The sequence below is a fragment of the Conger conger genome, chromosome 13 (assembly GCF_963514075.1).
Source record: "Conger conger chromosome 13, fConCon1.1, whole genome shotgun sequence".
NCBI classification, from domain to species: Eukaryota; Metazoa; Chordata; class Actinopteri; order Anguilliformes; family Congridae; genus Conger; species Conger conger.
The window spans coordinates 2,258,608-2,274,441 of NC_083772.1; the positions used below are offsets into that span (position 1 = coordinate 2,258,608).

Below are 15,834 nucleotides of genomic sequence, written 5' to 3' on the forward strand. Positions count from 1 at the left end.
ATTCATACACATAATAATCAGCCCCAATGGTTTTGCTTGATTATTATTTTTTTTACTGTATCTATTTGATATTTTTCATACATACATACAAACAAAAGAAAAAACTAAAACACACAGGTAGAAACAAAGTCACTGCACACTTAATTTGCATTTCTTGATTCACTGTGATTGGTGCTGTATTGTGCACAACTTTGCTTTGCAATAGATTACTCGTGTACTAGCCTACTGCTTGTAAATGCTTTTTTGTAGATGACGTACAAAAGGCGAAATATGACATTTTCATTGATGTTTAGCTGGGCGGTTTCCCTACTTGACGAAATGTACAGATGTTTTAGAAAAACAGTTTTGAGATGGAAATAGACGCAGAAAAGAGAGACCATAAGATGAAAGAGGAAGTGATATGTGGAGAGAGGAGTGCTGGGGGGGAGTGAGGCCAGTCAGAAATGATCAACGGTGAGAAACTCGATATTTAATTTGCCGAAAACCATCCGACATGGGTTTTAGAATTGATATTTTTCCAGCGGTTGGCTCCTTCAGTGTCCTGTTGTCACAAGCAACTGTTCTAAAAGAGACCAATTCTGCAAGCGGAAAATGACATGTCAATCATCACGATGGGAAACCTGGCCTCCAGAGGGAGAGTTCTCTGAATGACTCTGTTTAAAGGTGTTATGTCTGTCAAGCGCCTTTCAACCTCTAACCGTTTGCCAATATATTGTGAAGAAAGATAAAGTCTCAAAGCTTGGTACTTTAAGGGTGCCACTTAAATGGTCCATCTCTGATCGAGATGTGATGTGGTTTGTCTTTGCAATTGAAATCCCCTTCACGGTGTTCTCATTCCAGACACTCTAAGACACTCTATAGCAACGGCTCTATAGAACGTCGCCATCACGTATCCCATTATTCACAGAAGACAACACATTTTTCAAAGAGCATGGCCGTTTTTGAGGAACCTGTGCTTGGACAGAAGCTGGCATCTGTGCGTTCCGATGTAAATGAGTTACGGCGGTTTCGTTTTTCATTTGGCGCTTCTGCTTCGGGAGATCTGCCGGGCAGCGGCAAATTAGCATATATTTTTTTGTTTTTCCACCGTAACCACTTGTTGTTTGAACAACCACCACCAGGTGGCCAATGTGAGCGCGCTCATCCAGAGTCTGAAATACTTGCAATGTTCCAACGGTCGGGGGCAGCAGTGTCATATTATCAAATATAGGCCTACATTTCCAGAACAGTCCACAAACTCCTCCTGAAAAAAACAAAAAACAAAACTGCTACTCCCAAAAGGTACAGTAAACTATAAAGTAACTTTTTGGTTTATATGTTGAGTGTGAGGGAAACCAGGGACTGCTATTCCGTTGAACACAAACATCGAACAGTCAGTGAAATCTAATTTAATTGATCATATTCAACATTCCTGCTTCTGGATGTGATTGGTGTACAAAATGTATTTTTCCTCTGGGTGTGCTGCTAATATTTGTTTGTGGAGGAAGTATATATTAGATATGTTATTATATTTTGATATGCATGCATGTACTGTGTATTTTGAACTACTTTTAGCGCAGGACATTATGACTTACATTCTGTTACCAGGATAAGGGTTGAAGCAGGACCTGAAACAGCTGGCAGGCTCAGTGTAGGCTCAGTACAGCGCTCTTGTAGGCTGGGTTCTCACGGTCTGTGTGGTCTGTGTGTGTTTTCTAGGTTGGGCCCATAAGCCTGGTGCTGATGGGCGTGGTGTGTGTGCACTGCATGCACATCCTGGTCCACTGCAGCCATCACCTGTCTGAAAGGTAACGTTACACCTGCAACTTTGTGAAGTTATTCAGCTAATGGGGAGCCTGGGGTTAGTCGCAGTCTGAATTCTCGAGGAAAAGAATGAAGATGTTGATTCCAGAAATGCCATACTAATACCAGGACCTGTTTTTACTGTGTATACGTGGTTGTAAATGCCCAGAACAGCTTTGGTGGCCATGCAACAGAGGCAGGAACACTTGGGCTAGATGCTGTGCTGCATGCTCCCTGGTCTTGTTAAAACGGCTTAACTAAGTTTTTGTATGCCATTCAAATGCCAGCTAAAAAGACCCTGTGAAAGTGTGATTTTCCACATTGAATTAATGTTTCCAACAGACACATTGGTCTTAGATTTGGATACTTCCTACAACGTTATATTCCTGAATAATGAGACCACTGAAATAAAATAAAATATAGCTGATGTAATGTAAAACAAAATAATGTAAAAACACCTCTGCATGGTGAATACTGCTTGAAGGCGGTAGATTCCTGGGTTAATTGAACAGTAACCCACAAACTGTCCGTAGGAGTAAGTTGGGGAAGCACACTGCTTTGTACAGTATGCCGGTTTATTGGTGTGATTTCTTTGGCGGATTTAACGATAAAAGCCTCGGGCGTAAAATGCTCTAGCTATGTGACTATGTGAAAGTGCTCACATCTTCCCTCCCCACATCTCCCCCTCATCTAAAAATAAAATAAAAAGTAAAAGATTTCATATGCTGGTGGTGGGTTTCATATTCCGATTGGAAATATGAAAAGTCTAGTCTTCAGTATTGGTTATTCACTGTTTATTGTGACCAAGTCCATCACTTTTGTGTTATTCGCTGATAACGTTGAACGCTCTGTATCACGTCTGCATCCTAATTGGGGCTTTAATGTTGTCTGTGCGTGAGAGCAGGGTGCCCCTGCGTGGTGATGTTATTTATTCATTAATTTTCTTACACAGATCTAGAAAAGAAATGGACTCATTTATGAATAATTCAGAATTCCGTGCCTCTAACCAGGACAGTAACTTAGTTATTGCACTCGCATATTTCGCTGTCAGTTACTATCAAGCGCCTCTTTCTCTGAGCGTAGCAGTCACCGTTTTAATCGGAAGCAGAGATCGCACGGTGCACAGAACTGGGTCGCCCGTTGACATGGGAGTTTTGAAGTGTTCCAGACGCCGCTTTTTAAATCACCATTTCAATGATACTGAAATTCTGGGAGCTTACTCGTGCCCTGAGTAACGGCCTGAGTAACACCCTGAGTAACACCGTGAGTAACACCGTGAGTAACACCGTGAGTAACACCGTGAGTAACGGCCTGAGTAACACCGTGAGTAACGGCCTGAGTAACGGTCTGAGTAACACCGTGAGTAACACCGTGAGTAACACCGTGAGTAACACCGTGAGTAACGGCCTGAGTAACACCGTGAGTAACACCGTGAGTAACACCGTGAGTAACACCGTGAGTAACAGCCTGAGTAACACCGTGAGTAACGGCCTGAGTAACGGCCTGAGTAACGGCGTGAGTAACACCGTGAGTAACACCGTGAGTAACGGCCTGAGTAACGGCCTGAGTAACACCGTGAGTAACACCGTGAGTAACACCCTGAGTAACACCCTGAGTAACACCCTGAGTAACACCGTGAGTAACGGCCTGAGTAACACCGTGAGTAACACCCTGAGTAACACCCTGAGTAACACCCTGAGTAACGGCCTGAGTAACGGCCTGAGTAACACCGTGAGTAACACCGTGAGTAACACTGTGAGTAACGGCCTGAGTAACACCGTGAGTAACACCGTGAGTAACGGCCTGAGTAACACCGTGAGTAACACCGTGAGTAACACCGTGAGTAACGGCCTGAGTAACACCGTGAGTAACGGCCTGAGTAACACCGTGAGTAACACCGTGAGTAACACCGTGAGTAACACCGTGAGTAACGGCCTGAGTAACGGCCTGAGTAACGGCCTGAGTAACGGCCTGAGTAACGGCGTGAGTAACACCGTGAGTAAAGGCCTGAGTAACGGCCTGAGTAACGGCCTGAGTAACACCGTGAGTAACGGCCTGAGTAACACCGTGAGTAACGGCCTGAGTAATACCGTGAGTAACACCGTGAGTAACACCGTGAGTAACGGCCTAAGTAACACCGTGAGTAACGGCCTGAGTAACACCGTGAGTAACACCGTGAGTAACGGCCTGAGTAACACCGTGAGTAACGGCCTGAGTAACGGCCTGAGTAACGGCCTGAGTAACACCGTGAGTAACGGCCTGAGTAACATCGTGAGTAACACCGTGAGTAACACCGTGAGTAACACCGTGAGTAACACCGTGAGTAACGGCCTGAGTAACGGCCTGAGTAACGGCGTGAGTAACACCGTGAGTAACACCGTGAGTAACACCCTGAGTAACACCCTGAGTAACACTGTGAGTAACGGCCTGAGTAACACCGTGAGTAACACCGTGAGTAACGGCCTGAGTAACACCGTGAGTAACGGCCTGAGTAACGGCCTGAGTAACACCGTGAGTAACGGCCTGAGTAACGGCCTGAGTAACACCGTGAGTAACGGCCTGAGTAACGGCGTGAGTAACACCGTGAGTAACACCGCGAGTAACACCCCGAGTAACACCCTGAGTAACACCGTGAGTAACACCGTGAGTAACACCGCGAGTAACACCCTGAGTAACACCCTGAGTAACACCGTGAGTAACACCGTGAGTAACGGCCTGAGTAACACCGTGAGTAACGGCCTGAGTAACGGCCTGAGTAACACCGTGAGTAACACCGTGAGTAACACCGTGAGTAACACCCTGAGTAACACCGTGAGTAACACCGTGCTGGACGCTGAATGGCTGGGCCCACGAGCCCTGGCCTGGGTGACGGGCGGGAGGCAGCCGGCCTGTGGAGGGCTGTGGGCTCACTGGGCTCTGATTGGTCCCCAGATTGAAGCGACCTCCAATGGGGTACAGCGACACGGTGGCCATCGCGATGGAGCAGAGCTCGCTGAAGTGCATCCGAAGAGGGGCAGATTTCGGGAGGTAAGTGTATTTTTTTTTAGCACAGGGCTCCTCCTGCTTTGCTATCCCAGATTGCCTCTCTTGCGCTGTCCTGTCTGCATGTTGAGCCCCATTCTCGGGCCTTGAGTGGCCCTGTCAGAATGGACGTTTGGCGTGAGCACAGGCAGACATTGCACATATTAACCCAGGCTATGTCATTACCCAGCTATGACTGGGAGTCCACAGAAGTCAGACACGGTTTGCTTCATCCTGCCATGGGTCGGTGGGGTCGAAGCTTGCTGGTGTCACTGCTGCATCAGCTCCTCAGAATAAGGCGCCGGGTGTCGATAGGTTAACGGCGTTTGCCCTCAGATTGACTGGGAGACTTACAAGTGAGGATGAGGAAGAGTGTACAATCACAATTCAGAATTCCACATTTGGAGAAAATGAATATGGGTGAATTGAACTAAAAGCAAAAAAAAACCCTAAACCAGAAACTGTTCTCTTCAACAGTCCTGCCTAACGCTTTGCAGTGTTTTCACTTGAAGGGAATCTCCTCCCCACAAACCTCCAAATGCATTGGATAAACAGTATCCGAGAAGTCAGAATATAGTTTGTCCCCAACCTGAACTGTGCACATTTGACACATGAAAATGCACACATTTTGTGTGATGTCATTGTGTGAGACCAAAGCATGGTTTAAAATAAATTTGCTAATAAAAAGTTGTTAGATGAGTTCGTACTGTAGGGTGTATCAGTGATAATACTTTTATTCGCTGAACTGACAGTGTATTCAGATGTCCTTTATCCGGCTGGGTGTTGTTTAACCTGTGTGTTACCAGTGTGTGGGTGTGTGAGTCTTTTGTTTGTCTTCGTCTGTGTTTGCAGGCATCTGGTCAGCTTCTTCCTGGTGTTGACACAGCTGGGCTTCTGCAGTGTGTACTTTGTGTTCTTGGCAGAGAATATTAAGCAGGTACTGTACCATCTTCTTTATGCTCATTATCATTCATATTCCCAGCAAGTCGTACAAATGTTTGCGCATACTAACAGCAGCTTTTGTAGAAGCTACTGAGTGAATACATGTGAAAATGAACAGGCCACACCGGGTCACCTGTGTCTCTCCCCTACAATGGCCTGGTAGTTTCATATACCAGTGCAACATGTATATTTCACATGCCTACATTTTTTACTTATCTGTAGCTATAAATTATTATTAGAATTCGTCCATAGCTTGCAAAGGCATCATCAGCCTTGGCCCCTGGAGCTTTTCGTGAGAGCAGAAAGTAGCAGAAAGTTAGCCCCTGTGTTTGTGTTACTAGAGGGACTGAGGTGCCAACAGGCTGTAGCCAGTCTATTCCTTTTGCAGAGAGAGTGCTTCTTCTCTCTGCCCATCATGATTTTATTCTTCCATTATTCTGTCGTTCTTCATTCAATATTAAACTTGCCTGGCTGGTCTGGTAGAATGCCACCAGCCGATTGATTTCCTTTGCATGCCAGAATAGTGTCAGAATCAAGACTTTACTTGAGCTATAGGAAATACAGAGATTGATACAAGGCTGTGTAATAAGTTAATGAATGAAAAAAAGAAATAAAAATAATGTACTGAATATAGAAGCAATAGTACTTAGTATTTAATACTAAATTTATGTTTTAGATCTTTTTATTTTTACTTGTATTCTTTTGTTTATTACTTTATTCAGTTATGTATTTTTCCACACACGTATTCATTTATTCTTTTTTTAAACATTTCTTCTTATTTGTGACTGTTAATTTGGATACAGCCACCCACTTTTTCCAGGTGCAGTTGTGCAGGAAGGTCCCTAGAAGGCGCTATTGGTTCTCCATTTTACTGTATTCCCGTGCACTTGCTCCCACTTTCAGCTTGAACACAGAAATATTCTGCTTGTCTGTTTGTCCGTCCAGATCAGCAGCATCAGCACAGACATTGGTAATGTGCACATCATTATATGTGCAGATTAATATCACATTTGATTTGTTGTCTTTTTTTCCGGAGCAAGGCAGAAATAATCGTATAGATTTAGCATGGGTGCCCTCTATATGACGCCTGACCTAGCTGACAACCTTGACGCTTAGCAGCTTAGCAAGAACCGCTGTCGCGCTACTTCTGTGTGTATATATTTATGCAAATGTCCTGATTGTATAGAAAATGCTACCATGCAGAGTTAATTTATCAAGAGCGGAGTAAAGCTCCTTATCGCAGTCTCTTAGCAAAGTATACAGGGGGTTAAAATTATCATGAGGACTTTGTTAAAATAACACTGAAATGAAAGGCATTGATTTCCGAGGCCTGAACCGGCAGACTCTGAAACTCAAACTTTTAATTGCTGTTATTATTTCAAAATCACAGACCGTTTATTTCTTTATAAGTTAAATTCCATTTGCCTGTTAGCTGCTTTGCTTTCCTGATGTATTCTGCTTTTAAATATTCACCCCATGTACTCTCTATGCTATAGCTGCCGCATCACATCACTGTCATTTTGCTTTAGCGAATAGTATTATTGAAATGTACAGTGTGAGAGCCGTCCGTGATGGTGGTTAAGGAACAGAACTACCTGAACTACACCGGGGCAGGAGCAGACTGCTCACATGGGTGATGGGAGCAGGGCAATAATTTGTCATGCTCAGTATAAGGGCATATTATTAGTCATTAATGATTGCAGCGTTCATTGTGCGCAGCAGAACGCCGTGCACAGACGTCTCATCGCCTTAGCGTGTCGTTCGGCTCGGTGACATGACACCGTACGGAGTGTCTTTACAGGTGATGGCTCTACCTGTCAGCGTGCACCTGCAGTGTGATGTGCCAGCTGCGGTCTTAACACTCATCATGTGTGCTGATCGCATGCTGTGGCTGTTCATCATGCTACTTCACGTGATGTATGCTTCCTGTAGGCTTTTTAAATTACAACTGTGTGTTCCTGAGTGGGGGCATTTTAGGAGCACTGGTCTACCACAAGCATAGAATGTAAATTAATGCCAGCCACTATGGGATGATATGGCATATTATACATTATGTTAAATCATGATGCCAGACCATAAAAGACTTGAAGCTTTAACGGCTGTTAGTTGATTAAAAGTGCTCTGGTGTCTAAGTGCATTAAACAAAGGGGCTAAAAGGCCCAGGGCCCTTGTCGTCAAGTTGTTACTGTTTTGTTTTTTTCTCCTGAAAGTTGTTGTCATTATTGATTTCTCCACGTCAAAGTGAACCACAGGGTGACTTTACATAATGGTTCAGTTGAAGTTTACATACACCTCAGCCAAATCCATTCTAACTCACAATTCCTGACATTTAATCTTAGTAAACATTCCCTGTCTTTTAGGTCAGTTAGGATCACAACTTTCTTTTAAGAATGCGAAATGTCAGAATAGTAGAGAGAATGATTTATTTCAGCTTTTATTTATTTCATCACATCCCCAACGGGTCAGACGTTTACCTACACTCTGTTAGCATTTGGTAGCATTGCCTTTAAGTTGTTTAACTTCGGTCAAAGGTTCCGGGTCGCCTTCCACAAGCTTCTCACAAGAAGTGGCTGGCATTTTGGCCCGTTCCTCCTGACAGAACTGGTGTAACTGAGTCAGGTCTGTAGGTCTCCTTATTCACTGCCCACAAACGCCGAGCAGCCTTTCAGGTTATGTCGATATAGGACTGGTTTTGATGTGGACATGGATACTTTTGCACCTGTTCCCTCCAGCATTTTCACAAGGTCCTTTGCTGTTGTTCTGGGATTGATTTGCACTTTGTGCACGGAAGCACGTTCACCTCCAGGAGACAGAGCGCGTCTCCTCCCTGAGCAGTTTGAAGGCTGTGCGGTCCCACGGTGTTTATATTAGTGTCCTATTGTTTGTACAGATGAACGTGGTTCCTTCAGGCATTTGGAAATCTGTGGAGTGATTACAAATGAGCTTTAATGACTTCTGTAAACACATGTAACTGTTCAACTTCAACTGTATACATTACACAAGCCACTCAGGGCCACATCCACCTTCTCACTGTCTTCCTCAGCTGTGTTACATTACATTTTTGGCAGTTGGCAGACGCTCTTATCCAGAGTGATGTACAGTTGATTAGACTAAGCAGGAGACAATCCTCCCCTGGAGCAATGCAGGGTTAAGGGCCTTGCTCAAGGGCCCAACGGCTGTGCGGATCTTATTGTGGTTAGACCGAGGATCGAACCACCGACCTTACGGCTCCCAGTCATGTACCTTGACCACTACGCTACAGGCCGTGTAAATGAAGGAATTTGCCTTATCGCAAACGGTCCTTATCCATATGTGTCTGCTGCCCTTAAAATGTGGCTTTAAGAGCAACGATGTGAGTACTTTGGGTAAAAATGAAACGGTTTCGGAGCTGTCTTGTCATGACGTTGAGAATGATGATTAATTTAGAGCAAACCCCCAATAAAAGCAGTCCCCCCCAAATGCCAAATATTCATAGGTCAAGTTTTCATTCTGTCTCAGGGAAAGTTTTAGTTCTCTTTCTTAGCAAGTGGAAACATTGGCTCCCCGCTGTGCCTTAATGATAAACGACAAATTGCTTTCTTTGGCGAACACTGAAAAAAGTAGCAGTCTAATTGCCATCTGTCAATTTCTAATCCTTATGTAAGGTATTAAATCATTCTTTGAATGATTAATTTTTAAATGTTAAATGGCAGCTTGAAATCACAGTAGAGAAAAGTATATATTGTTGAAATGTCCCCAATATGCCTCCGCTAGTTTTGCCGCCATAATTGAAATAGGGCGGCAGCGTTTAATCGATTAACCGAATGGATTATTCATTTACAACTTTGTTCTTTCATTCTTTAATAAAAGATTATGGGCACGTTGTGCATCCTTTCCCACACGCGGGTTCAGATTCTGCGTTGGTGCAGCACCCACATCCTGTTCCCCAGTTGCAGGATCATTGCACAGACGAGTGCAGTCTTATCTCCGGAAAAGACTCATCGCTGGGCCTAGCCGGTCCAGTTGGGCAGTTCTGCTGGGCTTGGCGCCGGCTGTGTGCTGTCTCGCGGTCCAGCAGGGGAAGAGCGAGCGGAGAGGAGTTAAATTATTAATACGCTAAATGCGTATTAATCGTTAATCACGTCTCCCTGCTCTCACCCCCCCCGCAGGTGGTGGAAGGGTACTGGGGGAACAGCACGGACGACCTGCTGTCTTTTGACAACATCACCATGGAGACGGACGTGGGAACACCTCCGGAGCCCTGGGGCCTGGACCTACGCCTCTACATGCTCTTCTTCCTTCCCTTCCTCATCCTCCTCGTCTTCATTAAAGGCCTGAAGAACATGGCCGTGCTGTCCTTCCTGGCCAACATCGCCATGGCTGTTAGCCTGGTCATCATCTTCAAGTATATCCTCACGGTAAGATCCTGGATGCCCACTACGCTGTCTCTCCAGTCAGTCCCTAACCTGTCCTCTCTCACCCAAGTGTTATGACAGTCTCTGTCTGTCTCTGTGTTTCTCCCCAGTCTCTGTCTGTCTCTGTGTTTCTCCCCAGTCTCCAGTCATTCTGCGTTATCACAATAGCCTGTGACCCATTGAGTTTTGACGGGCCTTGCCAAAAATAAAATGGTGAATGGTTGGCATTTATATAGCTCCTTTATCCAAAGCGCTGTACAATTGTTGCTGCGGCGATTGGCTGCCATGCAAGAGGGGTTAGGTGTCTTGCTCAGGGACACTTCGACACACCCAGGACGGGATCGAACCGAATAGTCTGAATGACATAGTAACTTAAAGGTACAATAGGTCATTTTTGAGAGGAAAAGCAGCAACAAACACCTTCAAACCACAACACTGTTTATCTCTCCCCTTCTCTGTAAATGTGCTGACGTTGAAACATCTGTGGCAAGTAGAACCAATTTTCAACCAATGAGCTTGAATTATTGTACTGTTTGGGACAGAATGTCGGGCCGTCATCTGTATATTTTGAAACCCTAATTTAAGGACTATAAACACAGGCCGAGGGTGAGTCAATATGTCAGCCTTTTTCAATGATAAGAAAGGATTCACAATGGTCTTGTAACAATGTTTTAAAACAAAATTCTTACCTATTATACCTATGACGCAGCGTCACATGGGGAGGATAAACAAGAAACACCCATCACAACCACACGTGTAGGAGCAAACACGAGTGTGTGTTCACCACAATCGTACTATTGGCTTAGACTGAAGTGGGCCGCACATGGTCTCTCAACAACACCAGGAGCTGCGCTTCAGAACCAGATGCCCAGCCTTGGCTCCATGTTTATCATCCACACACAGACTAGGGCTTTTATGTTCATTGTCCTTTTTCTGGCACGGCTGGTTGAGTGAGTTGGGGAGTGCTCCCTGTGGCTGGCTGGCCGGTGTGTCGCCCGCAGAGCGATGCTTCACCTTCAGAGCGCTGCTTCACCTTCAGAGCGCTGCTTCACCTTCAGAGCGATGCTTCACCTTCAGAGCGCTGCTTCACCTTCAGAGCGATGCTTCAGAGCGCTGCTTCACCTTCAGAGCGATGCTTCACCTTCAGAGCGCTGCTTCACCTTCAGAGCGCTGCTTCACCTTCACCTTCAGAGCAATGCTTCAGAGCGATGCTTCACCTTCAGAGCGATGCTTCACCTTCCGAGCGATGCTTCACCTTCCGAGCGATGCTTCGCCTTCACAGCGATGCTTCACCTTCAGAGCGATGCTTCACCTTCAGAGCGCTGCTTCACCTTCACCTTCAGAGCGATGCTTCAGAGCGATGCTTTGCCTTCAGAGCGATGCTTCGCCTTCAGAGCGATGCTTTACCTTCAGAGCGATGCTTTACCTTTAGAGCGATGCTTCACCTTCAGAGCGATGCTTCACCTTCAGAGCGATGCTTCACCTTCAGAGCGATGCTTCAGAGCGATGCTTCACCTTCAGAGCGATGCTTCACCTTCAGAGCGATGCTTCACCTTCAGAGCGATGCTTCAGAGCGATGCTTCACCTTCAGAGCGATGCTTCACCTTCAGAGCGATGCTTCACCTTCAGAGCGATGCTTCACCTTCAGAGCGATGCTTCAGAGCGATGTTTCAGAGCGATGCTTCACCTTCAGAGCGATGCTTCACCTTCAGAGCGATGCTTCACCTTCAGAGCGATGTTTCAGAGCGATGCTTCACCTTCAGAGCGATGCTTCACCTTCAGAGCGCTGCTTCACCTTCAGAGCGATGCTTCACCTTCAGAGCGATGCTTCACCTTCAGAGCGCTGCTTCACCTTCAGAGCGCTGCTTCACCTTCAGAGCGATGCTTCACCTTCAGAGCGATGCTTCAGAGCGATGCTTCACCTTCAGAGCGATGCTTCGCCTTCAGAGCGATGCTTCGCCTTCAGAGCGATGCTTCGCCTTCAGAGCGCTGCTTCACCTTCAGAGCGCTGCTTAGCCTTCAGAGCGATGCTTCAGAGCGATGCTTCACCTTCAGAGCGCTGCTTCACCTTCAGAGCGATGCTTCACCTTCAGAGCGATGCTTCACCTTCAGAGCGCTGCTTCACCTTCAGAGCGCTGCTTCACCTTCAGAGCGATGCTTCACCTTCAGAGCGATGCTTCACCTTCAGAGCGATGCTTCACCTTCAGAGCGATGCTTCACCTTCAGAGCGATGCTTCACCTTCAGAGCGATGCTTCACCCTCAGAGCGATGCTTCACCTTCAGAGCGATGCTTCAGAGCGATGCTTCACCTTCAGAGCGATGCTGCACCTTCAGAGCGATGCTTCAGAGCGATGCTTCACCTTCAGAGCGATGCTGCACCTTCAGAGCGCTGCTTCACCTTCAGAGCGCTGCTTCGCCTTCAGAGCGATGCTTCGCCTTCAGAGCGCTGCTTAGCCTTCAGAGCGATGCTTCGCCTTCAGAGCGATGCTTCAGAGCGATGCTTCACCTTCAGAGCGATGCTTCACCTTCAGAGCGATGCTTCACCTTCAGAGCGATGCTTCACCTTCAGAGCGATGCTTCACCCTCAGAGCGATGCTTCACCTTCAGAGCGATGCTTCAGAGCGATGCTTCACCTTCAGAGCGATGCTGCACCTTCAGAGCGATGCTTCAGAGCGATGCTTCACCTTCAGAGCGATGCTGCACCTTCAGAGCGCTGCTTCACCTTCAGCGCGATGCTTCGCCTTCAGAGCGATGCTTCGCCTTCAGAGCGATGCTTCGCCTTCAGAGCGATGCTTCACCTTCAGAGCGCGGGCGTGGGCACCGTGGCACCCTGCGGCAGCAGCTCTGTCAGCGGGACGTCCCGTCCGTCTCCCGGGCACCAAGCTTCACGGTGCGAGGGGAAGGCATGCGTCGCCTGATGCGTCTTGTTGTCATAGCGCCAGCTCCTCTCCTTAAAACGTGGGGTACATTTAAGAGGGGCGGCCTGTAGCGTAGTGGTTAAGGTGCATGACTGGGACCCGCAAGGTCGGTGGTTCGATCCCCGGTAATAAGATCCGCACAGCCGTTGGGCCCTTGAGCAAGGCCGTTAACCCTGCATTGCTCCAGGGGGGGATTGTCTCCTGCTTAGTCTAATCAACTGTACATCGCTCTGGATAACAGCGTCTGCCAAATGCCATTAATGTAATGTAATGTAATCTGAGAGATGGGACTTGCACATGACCAGGTCTGCATGCTGGCTCGCAGCGGTTCGGAGATTGCCGGAGAAATTGTCGAGCTCACGTCCTCATCCCAGAGGATTTCACCCGGCTTGGGTTCCTGTGACAGCCGGGGTAATGCACTGGAATGCACTTCATATTGTACATCACTATTCTCTTTTTTTGTTGTGTGCGCATATGGCACCTAAAACTTTTTTTATTTCATTTTTTTTAACTCAAGAGTCCAAGGTCCTTTCAATTTTATGATGTAGGATTAATTGGCCTTGAAACACACTTAATTAGCAGTGGCACTGGCTGGTCTAACAAAGGTTATTATGATCGCTCAGGTGTGCCTCTATCTGAGTCTGTCTGTCTGACGGATTGATAATACGTTTTTTTTAAATTAAAATAATATCAGTGAAAACGCAGGCCACAGGATAAGATGCCGCAGAAGAGATTTAGGGCTAAAACGACAGCTGTTAAAGGATGCCAAAGGTAGAGCGCTGTGGAAAATGAATGTGCTCTTTTCTACTGACACACTAATGCAGAAATAAATACAAAAATGTCTATCTAGGGTGGCTAAGGCTAATACTACTGTATTTACACTAGCTGTTATTATTATGGAATCAGCAGGTGCAGTTAGTTTCAATTTTAGTGGTTGAGACTACTTTATACGCATGTATTGCATCCTAAAGTAATGTGTATTTTACTGCCATTTTGATAGCCACCCATCCACTTTTCAAATGCAAGACATCATTACATTACATTACATTACATGGCATTTAGCAGAGCGACGTAAAACGAAGTGCAAATGACATGTTGACTCACCCTCTCCCTGTGTTTATAGTCCTTATATTCGGGTTTTCAAAACATACAGTTGACAGGCCGTCACTTTTTACCAAAACAAGCTGTACAATAATTCAAGCTCATTGGTTGAAAAATGGTTCTAATTGCCTCAGCCAATGGCGTGGGGGCTTATTCTGATTGTTTATGTGTAGCTGCCCAAATTGTACTCTGAAACTCTGTATACTATTGCTTATTATCTAAGCGAAGACTACATATCTAGTTATAAAGCAATACCAGCTATTGCTATTGGTAGCAACAAGCAAATTAGCCATAGTTAGCTTGATGAATTTACAAATATCCACCTGAGGCAATACGAACGTATTTGCTTGCTGCTACTGATAATGAACTGGTTTTGTTTTATAACTAGATATGTATTCTTTGTTTGGATAATAAGCAATAGTATACAGAGTTTCAGTGAAAGCTTGTCTGGAGTGCAATTTGGGCAGCTACACATTCCTTTGATATCTTTGTGTTGAATCATGTGTGTTTAGCTAAACCTTTATTTGTTAAGTTACAGTTGCATCGTTTGTGGTACACCATCATATCTTAGTTGTATAGCCAGCTAATTCCATAGCCAAATAAGCTTGCTCATAATATGGTTGGTTAGCTAAAGTGAAAACTTCAAAAAGACAAAACATATAAATAGTGTTGTGCAGCACAGCAGCATTTCATAAAGTCACCTGTTCGGCGAACATTTTCTTACGAGAACACTACGAAAAGAACATTTTCTTACGAGAACACTACGAAAAGAACATTTTCTTACGAGAACACTACGAAAAGAACATTTTCTTACGAGAACACTACAAAAAGAACGTTTTCTTACGAGAACACTACGAAAAGAACGTTTTCTTACGAGAACACTACGAAAAGAACGTTTTCTTACGAGAACACTACGAAAAGAACATTTTCTTACGAGAACACTACGAAAAGACGCCAGGCTCCGTCACTGTCAACTTTCCAACAGTGCATGTCCGAAATGACCTATAGTACCTTTAAGTGGCAAGTGGGAGCTCTATCAATGCCATGCTCTGCTCTGGCGCTTTGTTGGGGTTGCCCTTGTGAACTGCCATCATCCATCACAAGGCTGAATTATGTTTTAAGGGAATAATTAGGAGCTCTATCATTCCACTGAAGATCATCTGCAGGGGAGCGCCCTGCTGAATTCATCTGCCTTCATTAGGCTGTTACTGACCCCAGATTACCCAGCCTCTCTCTCACTCACTCTCTCTCTCACTCTCTCTCCTCTCACTCTCTCCTTCCCTCTCACTCTCCCTCTCTCTCTCACTCTTTCTCTTTGAATTCTGGGTTTAAATAACATATGTATACAGTGTATATATTTATATATATATGTGTGTGCGTGTGTGTCTACTTCTGGCTGCATTATGTTTTAATGATGAGTGGGGGTCTTGTGGCTGTAGTAATTGCACAGTAATGCAGGAGTGTAGGTGTGATGTTAATATAGTAATTGCACAGTAATGCAGGAGTGTAGGTTGATGTTAATATAGTAATTGCACAGTAATGCAGGACTGTGGTAGGTGTGATGTTAATATAGTAATTGCACAGTAATGCAGGAGTGTAGGTGTGATGTTAATATAGTAAGTGCACAGTAATGCAGGAGTGTAGGTGTGATGTTAATATAGTAATTACACAGTAAT

The 15,834-nt window shown here is 45.4% G+C and overlaps 1 protein-coding gene across 4 annotated transcripts in view; it reads left to right on the top strand.

The window, feature by feature from the left end:
* The window catches only part of slc36a4 (solute carrier family 36 member 4), a 160,325-nt gene that overhangs the window by 16,148 nt on the left and 128,343 nt on the right, over positions 1 to 15,834 (top strand). For all 4 annotated transcript variants that reach the window (XM_061216262.1, XM_061216261.1, XM_061216260.1 and 1 more), the window contains exons 5-8: positions 1,699 to 1,787; positions 4,714 to 4,809; positions 5,656 to 5,740; positions 9,894 to 10,142. In XM_061216262.1, coding sequence (XP_061072246.1) covers positions 1,699 to 1,787; positions 4,714 to 4,809; positions 5,656 to 5,740; positions 9,894 to 10,142 — 519 coding nt within the window. The remainder of the gene's footprint in view (positions 1 to 1,698; positions 1,788 to 4,713; positions 4,810 to 5,655; positions 5,741 to 9,893; positions 10,143 to 15,834) is intronic.